The sequence below is a fragment of the Pectinophora gossypiella genome, chromosome 16, assembly GCF_024362695.1.
Source record: "Pectinophora gossypiella chromosome 16, ilPecGoss1.1, whole genome shotgun sequence".
Taxonomy (NCBI): Eukaryota; Metazoa; Arthropoda; class Insecta; order Lepidoptera; family Gelechiidae; genus Pectinophora; species Pectinophora gossypiella.
The window spans coordinates 8,122,017-8,146,995 of record NC_065419.1 but is presented as its reverse complement, the minus strand read 5'-3'; the positions used below and the strand labels follow the sequence as shown (position 1 = coordinate 8,146,995).

The window sequence follows — 24,979 nt, the reverse complement described above, 5'->3', positions numbered from 1 at the left end:
ACACGCATATATCGCGTATTTTGAATATTCCGGTATTGAAAAAGGTTAATACGTTGCGTACGAGTATTTTGAACCCGTTACTGGAGTCAACTCGGGCTTTGAAAGGATTAGGTCTACCTGTGGACAGCTGGTGTTATATGCTTGTGCATATCAGTTTGTCTAAATTACCTATTGACATTAGGACTCGGTTCGAACAAAAGTACGGCGGATTAAGGTGTGATTTACCAACATTTGAAAATTTAACGACATTTTTACAAAATGAGTGTAGTTTGCTTGAAACAACGACTACAGGTTGCATTAATTCTGAGGTTCCCAAAACAAAAAATATTAATTCGGTTTCGGTAGCTCCGTACAGCACGGACGCTAAACATAGGTGCGCGTTTTGCTCAATCGCGGGTCATGATATTGACATTTGTTATAAATTTAAAAACGGCTCTTCTGGTGAGCGTAGAATGTGGATACGCAATAATGGGCTTTGCTTCAAATGCTTCGGCCAACACTCGGCGTCTTCTTGTAACCGTCATGTTCCTTGCGGTCGGTGTGGTAACCTCGGTCACCATACATTAATATGTACGTTAGATATGCAGCCTAGTGCTCGGACGGCAAAAGGTGCACACGTTCAAAATAATAATTCATATAATAAAACCTTTAATCAGAGCACCCGTAACGAGCGTATGGTGTATACTGTGATGTCTGGCCACCCCGGTCAGGCGCACGACGTGAGGCCGGGCGGTTTCGCTTGTGGTTCGGGCGCGGATAGCGCGGCAGTTGTCGGTCACGCGCTACCGTCGGGTTATTCTGTTCAATCGGAATAGCAATTAGCGCAGAGTAATGTTTCTTCTATGCCTACTTTACAAGATAATGTTATTTTACCTACAGTTATTGTTAATGTTTTATCGGGTAATGGGGAGCTTGTTAAGGCAAGGGCATTATTAGATTTCGGTTCACAGGTTTCGGTTGTTCGTAGCGATTTTGTTAATTCACTCGGTTTGAAAAAACATTACTCTGTGACTCCTTTGTTGGGTGTAGGTGGCACTCACGCTTCGAATAGTAATTATATTGTTACTATTAATTTTCGGTCGGAAAGAAATAATATTTTTTTATCGGTTAATGCGGTTGTTTTGAAAACTCCTACCACTTATGTGGCTAGTCGGCTCGGTATTTCGGATAATTTACGTATTTCGGATGTTGGTTTCGGACATTTATCGAAGGTCGATATTATTTTCGGTTGTGATATTCTCGGTGAAATTGTAGAAGGGAATAAGGTCACTTTACGGCCGGGTGGACCTTATGCCATTGATACAATATTTGATTTTGCTATTTTCGGGCCATTACGGGGCAATTATAATAATAATAATGTTGTTTGTCGGAATCGGAATATTGATGTTTTTTCGGGTGTCTCATTGGTGGACGCGGTTGAGCGGTTCTGGAAGTCGGAGGAGCCGCCCAAGGTTAAAATTAGGGATCCTTGCGATGTTGATTGTGAGCGGTTATTTTCGGGTTCGGTTATTCGGTGTTCGGATGGTAAATATATGGTTCGGTTGCCATTGATACCTAATCACGCGGAGTTGGGTGATTCCGCGCAGGTTGCTATTCGGCGGTTTATGGCTTTGGAAAGGCGAATGCGGGTTCAGCCTAAGTTCAAAAAAAAATATGTTCAATTTATTCGGGAATATATTCATTTAAAACATATGCAACTTTCGGAGTTTGATATTAATTCGGAACAGGAACATTACTTTTTAGCGCACCATGGTGTTTTTAAAACGTCTGGTGACACGGATAAGATTCGGGTTGTTTTCGACGGTAGTGTTAAGACAACTACTGGGGTTAGTCTTAACGATTGTTTGTATTCGGGAGAAAGGTTACAAAATGATATAACTAAAATTATTTTAAATTTCCGTTTACCTCGGGTGGTGTTTACCACTGATGTAAAGATGATGTTTCGGATGACCTGGATCCATCCCCAGGATCGTAGGTATCAATTGATTTTATGGCGGGAAAGTCCAGCTGATCCCATTCAGATTTTTGAACTTACTACAAATACTTACGGTCTTAAGTCGAGTCCTTTTGTAGCGATACGTTGCTTGCACCAGTTGGCTGCTGATGAGCAGGAACTTTTTCCCAGGGCTGCGAAGTTACTGATAAATAATTCTTATGTTGATGATCTTAATGGAGGCGCAGACACAGTTGAGGAAGCACAGGAAATTAGAGACGAGTTGATACAGCTGATGAAGACGGCAGGTTATGAGCTGCGAAAGTGGTCGTCGAATGAACCTCGGCTCCTCGCTGATTTTCCTGAGGATTTCTGCGAGACACCTCGTTGTTTTGAGGATAAAGACACTTTCGGTTTTATTAAGGTCTTAGGAATTCAGTGGAACCCTTCATCGGATGCGTTTACGTACAGGGTAAATAATTTACCTTCGGAGCAGTCGCCAGTTACTCGGCGCAGTATACTTTCTTCCTTGGCTAGACTTTTTGATCCGTTGGGATGGATATGTCCGGTGGTTTTTCGAGCCAAACTGTTATTACAAGAGCTGCTCAGTGACGGAGCTAAGAATGTGGAGTGGGACGCTCCAGCCCCTGAACACTTGGTTAAGAAGTGGAATGATCTTGTTTCGGACCTACCGAATTTACAGAGAATTTCAATTCCACGGTGCTTGAAGCCTGCTAATGACGTCAGTTATTCCTTGCATGGTTTTTGCGATGGGTCGTCGTTGGGATACGCGGCTGCAGTTTACTTACGGTCGGAGAATATTCACGGAGAAGTTTCGGTTCGGTTAGTGATAGCTAAGTCTCGGGTTGCCCCCCTAAAAAGCAAAATGACTATACCACAGTTAGAACTCAGTGGCGCAGTACTTCTTGTTTCTCTCCTACATCACGTTTTCTCTGCGTTGAGTGAGCTTTCTATTGAATTTTCGGAAGTTATTGGTTGGTGTGATAGTACCATCGTGTTGGCGTGGTTAAAGACACCCCCACACAAATTAGAAGTTTTTCAAGGCAACAGAGTTTCTCAGATTAACAATACCAACTTACCAATTCAGTGGAGACATGTTTCAAGTGGGTTGAACTGTGCAGATATTGGATCTAGGGGAGCCTCCGCGGCTCAACTTGTGGAGCACCCTCTATGGTGGGGTTCGGAGTGGCTTTGTCAACCACGTGAGCTTTGGCCTAGTGATAGGACTGAAGTTCCTATGGATTTACCTGGACTACGTGCGAAACACGTTACCAATATCGTTGTCGGTAATGAAACTTTAGATTTGTTATTCGGTCGGTATAGCTCGTTCGACAAGTTAGTTAATGTCACGGCATATGTTTTTCGGTTTATTAAAAATTGTCGGCAAAGGTGTCGTCGTAATTTCGGTAAAAATATTTCGGTTTCGGAACGTCGTAGTGCGTTAAATTACTTAATTCGGTCGGTTCAGGATTCAGATTTTAATGAACATATCTCGGCATTAAGGTTAGGGAAACCTATACGAGATTCTTTAAGGAAATTAAACTTGTTTTTGGATAGTGACGGAGTGATTCGTGTTGGAGGGCGTATTCGACATTCGAGTTTACCCTATTCAGCTCGTCATCCTATTTTACTTTCAAGTAAACATAGATTTACTTTACTTTTGGTGGAATATTACCACAAAACTTATTGTCACGTCGGTTCCAACGCGTTATCGGCCATTTTATCTCGGACTTACTGGATACTTTCTGTTCGTCGGTTGACACGGACTGTCACGTTTCGGTGCGTGCAATGCTTTAAGGCTAAGCCTCGTTTAGACCAGCCTTTTATGGCGGACTTGCCTCCTGATCGTGTTAGGTGTTCTCGTGCATTTGAAGGTGTCGGTACTGATTTTGCCGGACCGTTTATGATAAAAAGCAGTTCTTTACGAAATGCTCGGTTATTAAAATGCTATCTCTGTATTTTTGTTTGCCTGAGCACTAAGGCAGTGCATTTAGAAGTGGTCTCGGAGTTGTCGGTTGAGGCATTTGTTGCGGCTTTTACTCGGTTTACATCGCGGAGAGGAATACCATCTTTGATGCGATCCGATTGTGGAACAAACTACGTCGGGACAAATAAATATCTAAAAGATCTTTATGTATATTTAAAGGGTCATCATGCGGATTTAGAACGTGAGTTAGTAAAAAGTAATATTACTTGGCTTTTTAACCCACCAAGTAGTCCAAATATGGGTGGACTATTTGAAGCGGCAGTTAAGTCTGCAAAGACGCACATGAATAGAGTTCTAGGTGAAAGACGGCTCACTTTTGAAGAGTTAACCACATTTTTTACCAAGGTGGAAGCGGTTTTGAATTCTCGCCCGCTTTGCCCTTTGAGTGCGGATCCTTCGGATTTGGAAGTATTAACACCCGGACATTTTATTATCGGTCAATCTCTGGTAGCATTGCCTGAACGTCCGTTCGAGGAAGTAAATATTTGTCGGTTGTCACGGTTTCACCAAGTTCAAAAACTTACTCAGCATTTTTGGTCTAGGTGGCGTGATGAATACTTACATACGTTGCAACAACGTACTAAATGGACTTCGCATTCGGAAGCTCCTAAGGTCGGTGATTTAGTTTTGATTAAGGAGGACAACTATCCTCCTCTAAAGTGGAAACGCGCTCGTATTTTGCGTCTTTTATCTGGTTCGGATTCGGTTACGCGCGTAGCAGAGGTTAGGACAGGGAACGGAATTCTGCTTCGGCCCGTGTCGAAGCTTTGTAGGTTACCATAGGTTTGGTTGGTTGATAACCAAGGCAGGCCTTGGTTCGGGGGGGAGGATTATGTGCACGCAAACTATACTCATGGCTGAAATTTGAATCTGCCGCCTCGACTTACGCGAGCCGCGGCATTCCACGCTATTGGTCGAAACCAATATGGCGTCACTCTGTTCGCGCCGACCACGGGGTTCACCACGGATAATTTGTTTGCTGTGAATTTATTGTGAAGAAACTGTTTAATCTATCGGAAATTGTGTTATTAATGTTGGACAATACCTAATTCAACTCAGCTGAGTGTTAAGTTGGTGAATACAACAAGGAACTGTCGGCGGTATAGGTATCTCGGTCCCGTGGTTTGGAGCCCGGCGCAGCAGCAGTCAGGTTGGTGGCCTTCTTATTTCATGCTGTGATTATGTATAGATTTGTGTTGCACTGACCACCTTACCAGCCATGGATTTAGTCTCTAGCTCTGGTTATCGAAGGAATTAACGAACAGGAGTTATGTGACCTAACCTGTATTAGTCTGGTTTTCCCTGCGCGGGTTGGAAGGTCAGACAGGCTGTCGCTTCTGTAAAAAACCGGACCTGTCAAATCTTCAGGTTAGGTACGCGGACCCTGTGAAAAACGGGATAACGCTAGGGAGATACAGTCTAGTTTCGCATTAAGATTGTAGTCGTAATAATTATTGTGCGTTGTGCATTTTTTCTATACCTAATTGAAGATAATAAAGATTACGCTGGATCGTACGCCCTCTGACGATCATAAAATGTCGACTCCACTAATAGGTTTATAACAATTCAAAGACAATGAGGCACTTAAAATTTCGTAAATAAATCCTTGAGCATCCACCTGAAGTAGGTTAATACAATGGCATTATGGTCTAGGTATTGTCAATGCATCGCTCGCCGCGCTCAGAGCAATTTGATGACTCGCAACGTGACTGGTTGGCACAACCTGTTCCGAGACCTTCATGATAGGCGATCGAGCTTCTATGGGAATAGATTCAGCCTCACTCGCTGTCATACCACAGATAAAAGATTTCACGGCTGGAGAGAACTAACCGTAATAACTTAGATGACCTCAAAGCCGATGACCATAATAATTACTTAGCAAAATTCATATTATTTCAATGAAGTTGGAGACATAATTATTGCTTAATCTGTACTGAAAATAGGGATTATTTATAAGGGTTAGTGTTAGTCAGATCTCTTAAAAGTAGTGAGTCAGCTGCGCGCTGAGTCACGGCGCGGGCGCCTGCCGGCAAAGCCTTAACACAGGCAGCCAGATAATGCGGCGCGCGCGCAACAAACACTCTAAGAATCCTATTGTGAGTACCGCGCAATTTATACCCTTATCTCGCGTGGACTACTGGTCGCAGCAGGATAAAATACGTTAACTAGAAAGGAATTTTCTGACGCGATATCTAATTCGTATCTCGAAGATAGTTTCCTGCTTATCTGGTGGTAAATAGCTTCCGTAACACGACGTCATGGTGAAAAAAGTGTCGCCTTGTTGTACCGTAACAGGTGTCGAGTCTGCAGGTATTTGTGAAAAATCGCGTGTGTCCGTACAAAAAGCAGCGCAGGCGCCGTCAGTGAAATCGCGCGTGTAGAAAGCAGAACTGGGAGGGGCTCGGACCGTCGCACACGCACCACGCTAATGCAACCAATATACTAAGAATTACAACTGTACTCCACACGACACTCAGGCTTAGTATTACTAGATACCTAATAGATATCATTAAAAGCGATATCTAAGGCAGCTTTAACGAAATAGCTTTACAACCTAAAATTACCTACGACATTAAAGTTTGTAATTGTATAGCGGTGGCACATAGCAAAACTCTCTAGAACAGCATTTAGTACGAATTTTCATTTCCTCAGTTCAGACATTTGAAAACAGAAAGGAGGTACGAAAATCCTAATAAACAAACGAGGGTACATGATATTACATACGACTTATCCTTTACTCCTTAGGACGCTATTATTTATATAAGTATTTCTAATTATTATTATTTTCTTGAGATGGATGCACCTCTGACTACCCGATTTAGAAATATAGTTGGGAGCGGGGTTGTTTAGTACTTATGACTAGTTTAAATCATACAAAAAAATGATTATTATATGACACTTTTACAGGCAAGCTAATTAGTGTGCGGTACCTACGAATCCATTACCATTTGATGGCCCTCAAGGTCCCATAAACAGCTTCCATTAAAACAATTAAGCATGAACCTGCTGACGACATTATGTCATAAAATTTGGAGTCAATTTATTTTTTTACCGTTATTTATTTCATTTAGCTTTTAAAGTTTTAAATCTCGTAAAGGGATTGGAACCGTCTCAAGTGGAAACTTTCGAAACATAATAACTGTTCCGAAGATATCTAAATCCTGCTAGGACAGCTCTCTCCTTAAAAGGTAAAGGTTGGTCTCACGGTATGTTGATAGATGACAATTTACTATCGAATTTGGTAAAACGTGGGCTTTTATTTAATATACACGTTAATACTAATTCACAGAATGTTCGAAATCAAATTAACTTATTCATCTGCATATATATAAGTATACATGTAGTATTGTAAAGGCAGTTTAAGGTCTACATCAACATCCTACAAAATCGATTCCTCTTTTATCGAACACTAAAGGGATAAACGATTTCTTTCTGATGTGTTTACTACTTTTTCACGACACTATAAAACTTATTTCAACGAATGTCGTATTCCGTATAGAACTCACTATGTTCCTGCTTGAGATATAAAGTTTAAAATGGTATAGCGAAGCGATAGCACTTTATTTCGTCTCAGACAAAAACTTTGTTGAATTACAAACGCTGTGAAGAAAATACGAAGTAATCGTTTATATTGTTCGCTATAGGAGTACCGAGTGCTGGCGCCGAAGACGGAATAAAACCCTTGTTCCATCCTATTTGAATTCCTCAACAGCACATGTTCACTCATCCTTTATAAATCTTCAGACTTACCACAGATATTTATAGGATACGTAATTATCAGTAAGTATTTCAAGACACGCGGTTAAATGTGAGCAAGTTTTTGTGAGCACTTAACATTTAAAAGATATATTCTTGTTAGGTACCTACTTGACGAAAAACCGGGCGTGGTGTTGCGAAAAGTGTAGTAGATAAATGGATCCATTCTATTGTGGGCATAAGTGCAAGTTGCCTTAACTAGTTGCGGAGATTAACATATTTTAGGCGCGGCACATCGCAAATCCAGCCGTGAAAGGAAATGTCGCGCAATCTTTATTTACACACGTGAGTTCCACCGGCTGAGGAATCCATTTAAAAAGACTAACACCCTTAAAGGGGTTTACGCACTGACGCGCCTCGCAGCGGAATGCACGGGATTGGATTTTGTACTGATAAGCAAGCAGCTTAGAGCTGAACTTGATAGCTTGTTGCTAGTTTACAAAGTCATATTCGGAGAGATATATGGAGAACACTGACTTGTTTTTTGGAGTACCTTTTGACTGCATTGATAGATGAAATGACACAAACTTGTTCCTCAATGCGAAGAACCTTTACATTTGTACTGCAACATTGTTGCAACTCAACATGGGCCGACCTTGTGTATTCTTTATTTTATATATTGACTAGTTGGTTGAATAAACGAGCAATAGGTAATAGCAACCATGCAGGGTTTAATTAAGGATTAACCATTTGGTTGTAATTATGCTAAAATTAAAAGTCAAGCAAAAATAAAATCTTCACTGTAAAATAACTATATGTTAGAAGTCTAGATAAGTCTATTAAGTAGGTAATGTAGCTAGGGAACAATGTGTTTCTCGTAAATCTCATTATATATAAAAGAATTTCCAAGAGCGGCTGAACCGAAAACAAAAATATAAAATGTTGCCGATCGTAGTAGCAATGAAACTCCTAAGCTTTTTACTAAATTATTTTGGAACCTAAATGTACTCACTCATATCAAAACTCTCAGAGTAGATACCAAGTGAGTGAGTCAGTACTTATGTCGGGTATGTCCGGAGCGGAGAGAGGCATGCGAATTTCGAGTCATGAACGAATCTCTCCAATAATCTTATTTCATCTTTTATTTTTCGCTGCCAAATTGAACTATGAAACAATTACAATTTTAGATGAGATACAGACGGATAATAATAATGAAATGTCGTTTAATTAAACGCGATGAAACAGACATAATTTATTGCAGAAAAAATGAAAGACGATTTTTTATAAAGATTAGATGATGGATGTTCTAAAAACAACCAAAATAACCTTTGACAGCAGATTTTATTTACATTGTCGTCTACAAGTAATAAGACAAAAGCTATCGTCAAAGTATCTGTAAATGCCCAGACACATCGACTGTAAAACCGAACGCCAGAATCCATCTTGATAAAATACATTACGGAGTGTTCAGTTCATAAATAGACGCAAATAGTTTCCAACTTACGAGTGTGGATGTCTTGTGGATGTTTAGAATAGCAATCTTTACTCGGCTCTTATCCTAATGTCCTCGATACGACTGGTTCTCAGTAATCAGTTGAATCTAAAAGGCTGTATGCATTGATGATACAAAAACTTGCCACTTTCAAGATTGGAACAGACAAGATGGTAAGATATTAAAAATAAAAGGTAAATATATTTTTACTTTTCAGCACATTCATTTAAAATATGTACTTAATTAGAAAATTGCAAAATGTGCTTAGACTTCGTGTCCATTTTTTGTTTAATTCGTTACCTGATTACCTTACCGGTTTCAACTGAAAACCAGCGTCATAGTCTAGGCTATGGCATTATGCTGAGGTGGAACCGTTTCGGCATACATTCATAACTGTATTATTTTATATTAATTGTGTTAAAACAATAAGTATGGCGAATAAATATTTTTTCTTTCTTTCTTCTTTCTTATATTAGAAAAGGTTCAAGAATCCGAGATTCGAGGTCTTTTGCTGAAAGATTACCATTGTATTAATTAGGTAACTTATATTAAGTAAGTGAAATAAAGTGCAACTTCTAATATAGAACTATTACCCGTCGAACAACGAAAAGATATGATTGATTAATATATAATATTTTGTTGTGGATAACTATTTTAAATTCTTCAGTTGATATAAACACTCGTACCTTGATTTAGTGATTAAAGCGCTCACGATCTGGAAGTCCAGAATCGATTCCTAACTTCTACGGTTGATAAAAACAGCCTCTCTGGTCTAGTGATTAGAGCACTTACGATCTGATCTGATTCCCGATGGGGACATTATCGAAATCACTTTATAAGACTGTCCTTTGTTTAGTAAGGACATTGCACTTTAATCGCCCGGTTTTTTGAGAAAGTAAGATGATTCCGTGCTTCGGAAGGTGGTACTTAAGCCTTTGGTGGTCGTAGGTTACTAGCCCAAACACCTCCACCGACCCGTACTGGAGCAATATAATGGAATTTGCTCCATACCCCCTCCTGTTGATTAGATATAGGCCGTTTATGTTATGTACTTAGTCTCTTTTACGTTATATATTTTAGACAAATTTTCAAAATATTAACACGAAAATATGATGTTGTCAAATTATAAACAAATATAGTATTTGGTCATACTTGGCACGTCGCTAGATAAGAAAAGGAGACGATTGTAGTAAGATTAACTTATCACACTTCACCTACGAACGTGTCAAAACATACTAATTGGTGTAGATATTGTAATATAGCATAAGCGAACGAAATTCGGAAACTATTGCTTATAGCTTTTTTTGTGACTAAAAAGTGGGGTTGCCTAATTATGGTAAATATATAATAATAATAATATATAGTGGTTAGAGCGTTAGGCTCACGATCTAGAGGTCCGGGTTCTACTGATGTTTGCTTACTAAGCAAACTCTTTGGATAGATTAGCATAGCAGGCTACCACGGCTACCTTCTGAACATCACTATATCCAATATCTACGTACTTAATTCAAACAGTGAAGTAACTAAATATAAAAAAACTAGACTATTAATTACTTTTCAGGCGAAATATTTTGCTTCATGAAAATTATATTTTGTAGTACAGTTTAATGCTGATTACATTTTGTAAGTAATACATTTTGTAGCAAAAGTAATTCCATAGCCTCTGCTTACGCTGTTTATACAGGGTGTTAGTGATATTGTAACGAAAACTTTGAGGGATGATTGAGCCTATGATGCGACGGAGAATTCCACTTAATATTAACTCAGAATCAAGGTCTGAATCATCCCCCTTAATATTCGTTACGATGTTACTAATACCCGGTATAGTAGAGGTACATTGGCTCAAATGGAGTACGGGTTGACTCGGCTCAGTTGGCTCATACAAGATCGCTTAGCATTCCATGCTCGCACTGTGTTCACGCCGCTGCATATTGTCATTACACTCACATTGCTTTGCGGATCTTGATCCGAGGAAAACCTACTAAATAGTAGATTACAAAATAAAATAGCTTCATCATCATCATCACCAGCCCATTAACGTCCCCACTGCTCGGGCACGGGCCTTCCCAATGGATGGATAGGTAGATCGGGCCTTAAACCACTACGCGGGTCTAGTGCGGATTGGTGGTTATTAACGACTGCTAATGCAACCGGGACCAACGGCTTAACGTGCCTTCCGAAGCACGGACGAGTTCGAGATGAAAACCTTTTTTTTGTGGTCCTATAACCGGCCTTTACGAAAGTTGCTTAACTTCAACAATCGCAGACCGAGCGCGTTAATCGCTGCGCCACCGAGCTCCTCTAATAGTCTCCTTACGAAAGAGAGTGTAAATCAAATTAAAGTTACGGTTAGCATAGACAGGACCCTGCACATGAACCTACCTAAGCTATTAAAAAACCACGACGCAGTATTTTTTATTTATTCCGTTCTCATATCCATGTTAATATATCTTAGAAAGTCTTATTTATTTCCTTAATAAATATAACTGTCGTAACACCGCATACATATAAGGCAAGTCGTTGATGTCTTTCGTATGAAACTATTTACTTCGCATTTTACCAGTACTAAACATGTTTAGAAAGGTGACATTACGACAGAAATGGCCACCAGTAATATTTAGCAGTATCTCCATATAGGACTGTGAAGTTATTTCCAGCTACGTAATCATATTTTACAGGTTAGCAGCGGGATCTTAAATAGTACCTGGTAATGTAATAGTGAGGTCTTTACACGATGCGATTTCATGCGATGTAGGGCTACAGAAAGATAATATGTGGGATTAATGTCGGGACAAACCCTTTTAGGGTTTTCCGATGTTAACTATTTAAAATGTAGCATTAAATTGTATCTATGATAAATAAATAATAATAATAAAAAAATAATAATAGAACGCCACCTTGCTTTTACTAACTTTTGTATAGAATAGAATTCACACCTTAGCCGCTATACAAATACAAATCCCTGATAATAATGCGGTAAGAACCCGGTATTTTGTGTTTTAATTATTATAACCGCGTAAAACTCAAACAATGTACCTATATACATATAGGTTACTTATTACGTCTCGATGACGTCATCAACAAACCGCGGCGACGAACGACGATGTCGCCGACATGTCGACGGCAACCGCTCAGTTGAGACGTATGTGGTAGTTGTCAAATACTCTCGGAGATTAGACGTGTTCTTGCTCTTGTTAAACAGTTACTGGGTACCTATTTATATTTTTTTTAAATAGAAGAATTGTAATTTCTTTTGCTGTTGGCAACAGGTTTTCAACGGTAAAAATAACACGGTCTTCTTCTATCGTGTGGGTTGTGAGGTGAATTACCAACCTCATCAACCCTAATGTCAGGGTTATTATTGAGCCACCAAAGGCCCCTGACATGGCTCATGTAACGACTACTTACATCAGTAAGTAGTAACCAAACTAGGGATCACAAAGTGGTTTTTGTGATATGACCCCACCTGGATTCGAACCCGGGACGTGAGCCCAACGCTTAACCACTGGACCACGGAGATCGTGACTGGACACGGTGATTTTTGCTTGACCGAAGTTGAAATACGCGAAATTCGCAACGAAGAGGATTGTTATCGCGCCATCGAGACTGTATAGCTACCGTATCAACTACAATTGCCGTTCGCGTTATGTCTAAATGCCCTCGAGGGAGGGGTACAATATATTGCAATATCAGTAGTGGTGTATTATTGGCGTTTATTGGTGCTTGGTGTCCGGGTGCGGGATTACCTCGCTTTCCGCGTAAGTGTAACAATTTTTACGCGCGTATAGCCGTCCGTGTGCGTATTAGGAACGGTACGCCGTCCAGTAACTCACGCGTAGTAAACACACCAGTAATTAGCACTAATTGCTGCAAATACGCCGATTAGAAATGATCGAGCTGGAGTTAATACTGGAGTGTGAAAAGGTGATTAATATGTATAAACAATGTTGTATAGTAAGTGATATATAAGTAAGTAGCACTGCTATGTTTGACTCTAATAACTATATAACAAAATGCTTAGTTATAAACGACATATTGATGCTTTTTAAACGTAACCGGAGTTGTTAATTTATCTTACGTGCATTTTTCAATAAGCTCGTCCATTATAGATGGCGATACGACTCACCACACCACCTATCACGTTGGTCTAACAGAAAGCTCGGAGAGGTGGGGTACTCAGTTCATCTTGCGATGGATGTACCTCTGACTACCCCAATTGGAATATAGCCGTGAGCTTATGTTTAAACGTAAATAATTAATTGATTGTGGAAATGCTTTTGTAAACGTAATAGCTTACCAGTCATACGTAAATTGTTGTCATAAGTTTATTCATTAATATAGGTAAGTACTCCCGAAACGCATATAATACTATCATATAGCAATATAATACTGCATAATATCAATAAGTATTTCCATTTACTGCCACGTCACTAAGTGTTCATTATCCGTACAAGATTTTACTTCTTTACGTAATCTATTAATTGTCAACTCATTCCAGAGAGGAAAGTCTTCAAACTTTTCTTTGTGTAGTTCAGAACCATTTAATGCGTTTTTAAGTTAATGGTGTGTATGTGTGTGATTACAGTGTGTGCACGTAGGTATAGGTAGTGTGTGTTATTGCGCGTGAGTTGGCGGACGCGAGTGCAAAGGCGACAGAGCATTAGTAGCCCTATCTGATCAGTGCGCGAGGGCAAATCGCGCCATCACGCCACATGCAGGGATGTCGTCACATACTGGTTTACAAACATTATACCTTACTTAAATGCATGTTATTATGTTAATATTCTATAGGAATATGTTGTATACAAAACTCCCCAATAAGGATCGAAAAGACGATATTTAAATAGTATTATAATTGTAATATTATGTACTTAGTTGTAGTAAGTGTCAGCCCTAAGCTTCAAGCGTTTTATAACATATCATTGAATGCGCGAAGTCTAGTCGATAGAATCAGAATCACGAATACATTTATACATGCATTTTAAAGGGGTTTAGTATAAAGTCCGACGGAGTTTATATCTGTTCAACATGTTAAAATAGAAGTCTAAGTGTGAATCATTTCAAATAGAATCAATGGGTCTCGCCATAGGTTGCAGAATAGAGTTTATGTTTGACTAGGTAAGTTTTGTCGTTTAGTTTTTATGATATGTAATTTAAGTACCAAAGTTCTGGAGCAACAGATATGTAAATAGAGCTATATGGCTGTAATCAGCGCAAGAGAGAGCTACACGTGAGTCTTCCGGTTCATTAGCATTGAATGGCAGCGCGTGCGCACTCACCGATCATTGTCGCGCCGCGATTAAACCAACGCTCAATCTAAATCAGTCCTCGGCTCTCCGGTATTGTTCTCGATTCCAACACCGATTAGGTGTAATGACCACATTTGACAAGTACACAGCGTCGACAATGCCCATACGTTTACGTTAAGTTCAAGTGCAATGTAACGTTATCATCGACTTTCGTAATATCTCTCGCCGATGCACTTGTACGTGACAAAGACCTTCAATGTAAAATATTATGTTTCTTAATGTTGTCGCTAGGGAATAAAATAAAATGGGAAAAGTAGAAAATGACTCACCGGCAGCTCGAGATAGTCAGCGATGGTGTACTTAGCAGCGCCCCGTCGGATGTCCGCCAGAGCCAAGAAGTGCTCGTCCCGACGTGTCTTGCGTCGGAGCAATGCCCGCGCGAAAGGATACGCCGCGAGGAACTCGCCGTAAGCATCCATCAGCTCCCCCATGAACAACTGCTTCATCAGTATCGCGCTCTCGCTCGCGTCGCCTTCAGCCGGTGTCGGCGGCAGCTCCCGGCTCTTAATTGACTCCGGGATCTTCTTCGCTACGAAACTGCTAATGCCACTATTTGACTCGCACGATGCAAACGCGCCCGTTGAATCGCTCGAACCACATTTCGAAAACGGAAACGCGGAAGAGGCCCCACTCTTATCACTGCTCGCGGAACTCTGACGGGTGGTGCTCGCCTTTTCGTAGAAGTCAGGATACTGCGGCTCAGACTGGCTCTCAGTGGATGGAGAAGATTCCTCTGCAGCAGCACTACTGTATTGCCCGTTCTTTATACAGTCATATAGATCTTCAATCGATTCATACGGTGTCACGCTGCCACAGGACTCACCGTCGACGTTTGGTAATGTCTCATAGATTTCTTCATTTTTACGCCTCGCAATTGGAGTTAACGCGGAATCTGAACGACTTCGTTTTACGCTTCGAACCAAGTCATAGCCGAAGTCCGCAGGGTTGAGAAAATCCCATCGAACGTTCGCCCAAACATTCTCGGTGACGTCAGCAGATATTCTATGGTCGGCGCAACACTGGCCGCCGCTTCTGATGGTCACGGTCGTCACATTATCATCAGTCTCGACAATCGAGTTGTCGACCACAGACTCACTGCAATCTATTGGTATGTCGACAATCACTTTACGCAGACTTGTTGAGGAAATACTAGAAACACTGTCATCTGATTTGCGGTTACCTGCTTGACGCTCAGTATATTCGGTAGTACTAGTGACCTCTGACGAAGCGTCAATGTCTCTATGCGAGATAAAACCTTCTTGTATTAGTTGTGACAAGATACTTTTAGATTCCTCTGTGATGCTTTTCTTGGAAGTAACGGAATGATTGTCATCTTCTTTCTTACTTTCGTTGATGAGCAAGCCCGAGTCGATGTATTTCCTCATGCGCTCGGTGAGGGCTTCACTAGCTTCGGAAACAGACTCCAAGTAGTAGAAAAGCAGATGATACTCCTCCTTAGTGATGACAGCTGCTCGCAGCAGTGGCTTGCCGTACAGCTCGACCGCAGAAAACAGCGTCGAAGCTGCAATTAACATAAAATACGCTTTAAAACCATCTATTTCTGAAATATAAAATAAAAATGAAATATCTATAATGTTAAATATTACGTTTGATTTCTAAATGTATTTGCTTCGACAGAAGAGTTTTAGGTGTTATAAAGGTCAAATCGCAGTCGAGACAAAATTCACCTTGCATAAAGTTCAACGAAATCACAAACGTCGACCGAGACCTTTTCATCTCCTTGAACCGATCATGTAGAGTGCCTATTAAAAACATTTAGCTAATACTAATCAAATAAACGATACATCACAACATTACACAACTCTAAATGGCTTCTCTTATTCGTATTGTTTTATCATATCTATCTGACACGATTTATGTGGGTGCAGCTAGCAAATTAAAAAGTATCGCTATATTAGATCTTTGATAACATTTAGGTGCATGCGGTGTGTAACGACCGTAATTTGGCAGTATCTTGCGCGAGCGTGTAGATCAGATAAACCCCCAATAAACTGAAGTTAGAGTTTCGTTATTCTTTTTTCAAAGTTATCGCAGACGGGTTTGCCCTGCGGTATGTGCAATAAATGCTACTGAACTTTCCATTCATCGGAGAATACACAAAGACTTAGGTGTCAGTAGCACTCGTAGATAAACGTGTCAGATTTACCTCTAATGTTAATATCAACATGGCGGTCACGATGATTGCAAGCCTAATGCATACAAGCGACTTCTGCGAAAGATTACCGGACAATGGCGTGCGTACGCGGTTATTGCCAAACCGCTTTCTACAAACATCGCCGTCTGGACAGAATATTGAACGAGTTGATCCGCAGCTTATTGATGATGCGGCGTTACACTGAAGAAAGTCATTTACTACCGCGAACTTTTTTGACACAGTCATTGAAAATCTCAGGAAAGTGCCGATTGAATGAAGCATTGTGATTGTACCGGAAATAGAATGGGATAACTCTATAATGATCGGTCCAAAATACATGAGAACAAACTTGATTAATAACTATCTTTGAAGAAAACAATTATGTGAGAAAAGAAAACTATTGTTTAACTTTGCAGGGGATTATGCAACACTTACCATAAATCTTTTCCCATGCGATGAATGTTTCGAGGTCTTTGCCGTCCCACTGGGGAGGTTGGTATTCTACGACGAGTACTTCTCCTTCCAGGGCTACGGCTTGTGCCCTGTGGTCGACGGGAGCTTTGCATCCTCCTAAGAAGAGGAGAGCAGCAGGAGGTGCGGGCGGCGGGGTGAAGGCGGCGGGGGAGGGGAGCGGGCCGCCGAGTGGGACCACGAGCGGAGCGGACAGCGGGCCGCTCGGCAGGCCAGCCACCACCGCGCCCGCTTCCTGCAGCGGCTCACAGACAACTTCTGCCACCGTGCTGTTACCGCTCACTGTCACCTGCAACGAGCAGAAGGACATCTTTGTAATAAAGATCATATTTATTTGCTTCTATGCATCAAATATAAGGAGTCGTGGCGATTGGATCACGTACTTTCAACTTTCCAAAAGTTTTCGAGACTAGTGTTTATCGGGATAAAATCGTTGCTGGGGCGGGCCGCAGCAACGAAATTACGTTACCCTAATCAAGTTCTCTCTAATGACAGAATCATTAAAATTATCCTATCGCGTGACAGTAGATGTGGACTAACGGGGTCAGTCACAAGTACTTACTATACGAACCTGTTAAAGATAACTGTTGAAATAGAAGACCCAGATTTTTGGCCTTGTCAATATGATAGACGTTCAATAAGACAATTAGACACACGTCGTACGTCCAATATATCTAGATATGAATCTCTTTTGGAATCCAAATTGTGTGATAGCGATCAATCGCGACCTCATCTCCAGAAATAATGAATATGCTTCTAATTATTCTTTATGATGAGGAATACCAATCTTGATGTCAGTCATGTTCCGAGAACGACGCGAAGGTTGTTTACTTCAACAACGTTATCCACTATGTAAATCAAGTTCTAAGTAGGCAATCGTAAGGTTATAAATAGCAGAACATTGCACAAGACGTGAAAAATATAACGTCCATTTTCAATTTATGTTTTCTTATAAGTAGAACTACACAACTTCCCATGGTTCAGAATTCAAATAAATGCAGGAATGAAAATGAATATCGCAAATCTAAATAGGCATCGATGCCTTCCGAGCAAAAGAAACCGTGAGCGTAGTACGTTAAGATGTAGTAGGTATATCATGTAAATGCAGGATTGGGCCTTGACTGCGGGTTCATGGCGTTTTTACCGGCCGTCGTGACGTCACGCCGGAGGTATGCGCCCGCGCCCCGCGCTGCGCCCAAAACGAAGCCTCCAGGATAATGCGTCTGATACATCTTCAACGAGGAAAAAAAATGGAAACAAGATCCGAGCGGCCAGCCGATTTTACACGGCCGACGCGTTTTAGTATTACAGAAAAGAAAGATGGAAGTTGGATACGTTCGTGTACTTTTATTTCGGATTCAGTTTTACATTTTTTTTTTCAAGTTTGAAGAGTACTTTTTCTTTTTAAATAACACTATAATTCTGAAGAGTACTTTAACTTATTTGCTTTGATGAATAAAGTAAGACATTAATTAACAAAGTAAATTCCAAATATCGAATTTATCTATTATCCTACCTATTACCACGGCATTCGTACCGAAAACGTACGATAGTATGTTAGGTAGTAAAGGGCTCAAATCCTACCAAAGGGGTAAACAAACATTTTTTGTCCAGTGTTGTTTACGATGGCTCCACAACACTGCCCGATGTCTGAAGTTTTTTTGGCAAATATTTTAAGATAAAAATAAAGAAGGACGTGACAGACTTCGCGTTGTTATGTTATGTCGTATGAGATTTGGCTGGCTCCAACTAAAAAGTTAATGGGTTTTGTATGATGTATTAACTTTGTAACGTGCATGGTCTGGGACTTAAGATAAATAAACACCTAAATGTAAAATGTTACATCCTTGTATTGTGGAATGATGAACTATGTTTATCATTCCACATGATGAACTATGTTTATCATTCCACATGATGTTTACCTAGATCTTTGCAGGTAGAGCACGCAAGTTCTCCCTAATACGTAGTAGCTACCTAGTTACCTAGTCTTCTTATTATCGTGTGGGTTGTAAGGAATACCAACCTCATCAACCCTGGTGTCAGGGTTATTACTGAACCGCCAAAGGTGCCTGACATGGCTCATGGGTCATGTAACGACTACATATTTACATCAGTAATGGTAACCGGGACCAACGCAACGGCCTAACGTGCCTTCCGAAGCACGGATCATCTTACTTTCAGGCAACCAGGTGATTATTTATTTATTTATTTACTTTTAGGAAGATTAACAGCTGAATAGTACAGTAAATAAAGTCATTAGTATCTATATGCTAATTACAAATCTCCACCTATAGGTTTCAATATAGCCAGCCTGTAATGTTCTAACCAAACTAGGGATCACAAAGTGATTTTTGTGATTTGTCCCCACCGGGATACGAACTCGCTCAACCACTGGACCACGGAGTCCGTTGCCTCAGTTACCTATTTACATTTAAGCGAGAAAAATGTACCTACCTAAAGTTGCTGCGGTACATTTTATTAAAATTTGCAAGTTTTTTAGCAATGTATTTACGCGTATTAAATTGTAACAGACAGTCTACTGACTTTTATTTTCATTAAAAAAATATTAAATTAAAATATTCATTTTCTAACTTTATAAAATACTAAATCGGATGTAACTTGGATGTAACAAAATAAAAACTTATTTTTTCGATATACTAACGACATCTATCTTTAATATTAAGAAGTTGCAACTGTTACGCCATCTACCGATATTCGTGTGTACCATCACGGCGTTAGGTACACGAGCTTCCAACATCGCCAGACAGAACCTAGTTACACGTTACATCACTAGATGGCGCTGTTGCCGTTTCAAAACTGGTTGGCACATTCCCGCCAATTCACAAAACTTTTCTGTTACAAACAAGTGCCCGAAAAAGGCAATGCGGATATTATACCTAAAAAGTACTCAAATTACAATTCAAACAAATTAGTAGTAAGTGTAATATTCCATTTATCTGGTTAAATGCCTGCATACCACAAAATTATCAAGTGCTATCTCAAATGGAATGCTGCTATTAGCAAACGTTTATCGCGATTTAGTTCCTACCACAGAACTATTTCTATCTGAATAACCTGTAATTACCTACTATTTAAATTGCATGCATTACAGAGGAGAAAGATAACATAATAAATAGATAAGTTAACAGGTAACAATATTACCATGGAATTTTGCTGTTTAAATCAAGCGATGACCGGATACGTAGACAATGTCCGATTGGGACTTGTTTACGAAAGAAGTATAGAAAAGTGGAGCCGTTAGCTGAACAAGGTCACACATGTCAAATCCGTCTAAGATGAGGCGTCGCAGGCTACCTAGAAAGTTCTAGACTCGGTCGGGTTTCGCAACCGGTCGGTTAGCACTTTCCACTGCCATTGACACCTGCGTATTGGCAATACGCAGACTTGCTTGAAGACCGGTTGACGCGGTTCCTGATAGATTGGCGGACATTAAGCCCGACTAAGACAGATTGAATCGGATGAACAGCTTTGCTCAGTAGCTGACACTGACAGGTGATTGTGATTGTGATTGTGAGCTTTGTTTACCAGCCGATGTGCAACATAGGGCCAAATTGATTAGAGCCGCATTGATTGGCACTGAACTGTTTGAACTTTATAACACGTTTGGGTTGCCAAGTCATTGTTTCGTAATTCAATTTGCTACTTAAATAATTAAGTAATTGGGTAATGTCCTAGCTCAGAGATAAATTACAAAATTCTGATTACTAAATAAAGACAGAGAGTTTTATTTTTTCTATTTAACTTATTTATGAATATTAATAAAGAAAAATTTAATAATAATTGCGATATTTTGTCACGTTTTTTATGACATCACAGGTTGATTTTTTATACAAATTCCGTAGTAATTTCGCGTTTCGACGTTTAGTAAAAAGTGACTGATTTGACTAGTTGGAAACTATCGTATTTATTTATCATTATATCTACATAGTTTTATCTACCTACTTAGAATATCGTTCCAGTTCTAAGCATATCGGCTTCCCCGTATGCGGCCGTATATATTTAGGCACTAACTTTTCATTTGTTCGAAGGCCTATTGACCACCGATAATTATAAAATAATGTTTCTAAACTAAAGAGTCATCCGTCCATTGACTAACTTGACCGTAACTTCCTTATCTTCATTGAACGTCAAATCCATAACCGGAACTAGGCTAAAAGCTTAAATCATTTGCGTATGTCATAAAAATGACCTGGGGAGAATAAAACAATTTTATACCAATTTTTATCCACAGTCCAGTTGCAATGAGAACGCATTTGTGAACAAAAGTGAAACTAAATTGAACAGCTTCATGGATGTTATTCATCTATTGAATATGTAACAGCTGTACGACTGATTTATTCTGCACGTTTGAAAGTTGATGACCTTTAATAAGCTTGTTCTTAATATTGCCTATATTTCTATTTATTTATGATATCTTATCAGATCACACCATTGAGAAATGGTGGAAATTTTACATCTCATTTCTGTGTCCGTCTTTCGTAGGTCCGCGTGACATTTTACTTCGTTGCTGACGTCAGGGAAGTAAAATGACAGATAAATAAAACATCACATTAAAATATTATTATTAGCTTTGTATCTTGATTTGAGTTCATGTGAGTAATAACATTCTTGCACGGAAGAAAGGGTTAGGATAATTAAAAAGTGTTAATGATTTAAACTTTCGAAAACTACCTTAAACTCACTTATACTACATGTCACTATTACGTGTCACTTAGTTTACCTTCTTCTCAACTTACTTTAAATACGTACGGTCACGAGCATTAATATGTATATGTCACCGTAAAATTGTAAATAACGTTAGATTATAATCTATCTCGCGAGATTGTGAACTGTCGAAAAATTGTGAAACGTAATATACTGCTTACAATTTAACGTATTATTATTCGTCAGATTATAATCTATCGAAGTAAAACTGTTAAATCACAATCTTACAATTGTCAAATTGTCAACTGTCCGACGGCTGTCCCTGATTGGTCGGCCTTACAGTAGACCGTTCTGTGTCCATAGAGTTAGGAATAAAACACAGGTGTCAGTCAAATAAAATAAATGCTCTTCAAGATTGTGAAATCAAGTACGTATTTATTAATTATTTAGTAAGTAATCAATAATTCTGACATCACATGGTAAGAAAAAATGTATCAAAATTAAAAAATCTGAAACGTATCATTCAGTATACTTTTCGTGTGTAAGATAAACATGCTGGCGGCATAGGGGTGGCCCAAGGGCCACCCCCGCCGCACCCTAACCTACTGTTATGCCTTGTAAAAATTATGACAAAACACTATTATTCTAAAAAAGAATATTATGGATATCTATTTATTAATCCCAAAAATAAGTTATACCTAACAAACCAGTATTCCTAGATGTTATTATGGGAAAGTAAAACTATTATGCTAAAAAACGTTATGCAAAAAGGATTATGATAATTAAAATTATGACAAAAACATTTATGCATTTTAAGAGAATCCCAAATTAACATTATGCTCACTCTAATAGTTTTGTAACTCTATGGTATAGCACGCGAGGTGCGTTTCGTATCACAATTTGACGGTTTCACTTCGATAAATTATAATCTACCGAAAAATAATACGTTAAATTGTAAGCAATATGATACGATTCATAATTATTCGACAGTTCACAATCTCGCGAGATTCAAATCGATAGATTATAATCTAACGTTATTTACAATTTTACGGTGACATATACACTTTGGTACCATGTCACATTAACTTTTTTGACAAATTGAACTGTAAGTCTCACTAAATGTCAAATATGTTAGTGCGACAGAGTCTTAAAGTGGGTACATTATATTGCTCATGACTGTACATACATAGAGGTCAAACACATAACCCTCCTTTTTGCTTCGCCGGTTGGTTAAAAACGTATACATACATAAATAGCCTATATACGTCCCACTGCTGGGCACAGGCCTCCTCTCAATCAATCGGAGAGGGTATGGAGCATACTCCACCACGCTGCTCCACTGCGGGTTAAACCGTATACCAAAAAACGTAAAAACGTATACCATAGATTTATTTATAAACAAGTAAGTATAAAGGGATGCCTTTGCCTATGCAAGGACTAAGAGTCAGTTAACCTAAACGTGAAGATATGTAATGTCGAATTCAGTTCAATGTTGTCTAAACGCAAGTGGGTTGCGCAGTCATTACCATACCGCGTACCTCGGTCGAAACTAGAACAAACCACCATACGTTGCTAAACACTTCAACTGCGTATTAAAGCGAGTTTTTGTCAACAATCGTAACAATGTATATTAAGCAAATAGTTAGGAAATTACTGATTAATATTTACAAACGCGTGAAGTCAAACGACATGAAAAAAGAACTTGCGCTTTTTCACATCCCACAGTTGGTTCACAGATCTGGGGGGTTAAAAAGCCCACGTCAAAGCAATTCATCTAAAAAAGCAATATTGCAATTTGACATTTATTTTGTTGCCATTTCGCACTTGCATTTATATGCGCAAATGTCTAATTTATCTACAATTGATTACCTACTAAGCACTGACATATTAGGATCTTCAGTAAGTAGGTAGGTAGTAGGTACCTAAGTACCTCTTGTGGCATAAATACAGAAGAGTGATAGATAACACTGGCTGGGTAACAAAAAATAACTTTTTCCTGCGGTATAAAGTTGTTAGTGATTTTATTAAGTACTAGCTTTTGCCCGCGACTTCGTCCGCGTGGCGTGTTATATAAGAGAGAGATCTTTGTGTGTGTGGGAGTGCATACTTATGCAGTTTAGATTTTTTCATAAATTTTTTTTCCCAATAACTCCCATTTTTCAAAATACAGCCAAAAATAAACTTTATATTTACTAAGGTATGCATGCATGCTAGATTGAATCAATTGATTGAATTGATTTTTTTTTTAATTGATTGTTCATTGAGTTTTAATTTTAATACACACTTCCTCTCTTCCCTTCAACGTTGCTGTGCCCTACAGGGTCCATGTTTTAGTTCCTATGCCTATGTAACACCCCATTGTACTACATGGAATGCAATAAATAATTTAATTGAATTGAATTGAAAACATCTATCTTACGCGGTTTCGATTTTTTCATACAAATGTTTTTTTCCCGCTTACTCCCGTTTCCGTGGGAATTTTGCAATATCCTGTTGCAACTAAGCTTTAAGTTAACTAAGGTACCTGCATGCCAAATTTCAAGCGTCTAAATTAAGCGGTTTAGATTTTTCATACAAAAGGATTTTCCCGCAAATTTCCGTTCCCGTGGGAATTCCGGGAATTCCTTTCTTAGTGCACCTCTACGGTACCTAAGCTATGTCCCTTCCAAATTTCAAATGCCTACGTTTAGCCGTTCAGGCTATGCGTTGATATGTCAGTCACTGAGTCAGTCAGTTTCTCCTTTTATTTAGATTTGATTTTTTCATACAAATGTTTTTCCCGCTAACTACCGTTCCCGTGGGAATTTTGTAATATCCTGTTGCAACTAAGCTTTAAGTTTACTAAAGTACCTGCATGCCAAATTTCAAGCGTCTAAATTAAGCGGTTTAGATTTTTCATACAAAAGGATTTTCCCGCAAATTTCCGTTCCCGTGGGAATTCCGGGAATTCCTTTCTTAGTGCACCTCTACGGTACCTAAGCTATGTCCCTTCCAAATTTCAAATGCCTACGTTTAGCCGTTCAGGCTATGCGTTGATATGTCAGTCACTGAGTCAGTCAGTTTCTCCTTTTATTTAGATTTGATTTTTTCATACAAATGTTTTTCCCGCTAACTACCGTTCCCGTGGGAATTTTGTAATATCCTGTTGCAACTAAGCTTTAAGTTTACTAAAGTACCTGCATGCCAAATTTCAAGCGTCTAAATTAAGCGGTTTAGATTTTTCATACAAAAGGATTTTCCCGCAAATTTC

The 24,979-nt window shown here is 39.3% G+C and overlaps 1 protein-coding gene across 1 annotated transcript in view; it reads right to left on the bottom strand.

Moving 5' to 3' along the window:
- LOC126373625 (uncharacterized) overlaps positions 1-24,979 on the bottom strand; it is a 148,259-nt gene that overhangs the window by 72,908 nt on the left and 50,372 nt on the right. Inside the window, exons 2-3 of the mRNA XM_050019824.1 lie at positions 17,029-17,353; positions 14,708-15,960 (exon numbers count right to left, since the gene is read on the bottom strand). Of these exons, the coding sequence (XP_049875781.1) occupies positions 14,708-15,960; positions 17,029-17,353 (1,578 nt within the window). The remainder of the gene's footprint in view (positions 1-14,707; positions 15,961-17,028; positions 17,354-24,979) is intronic.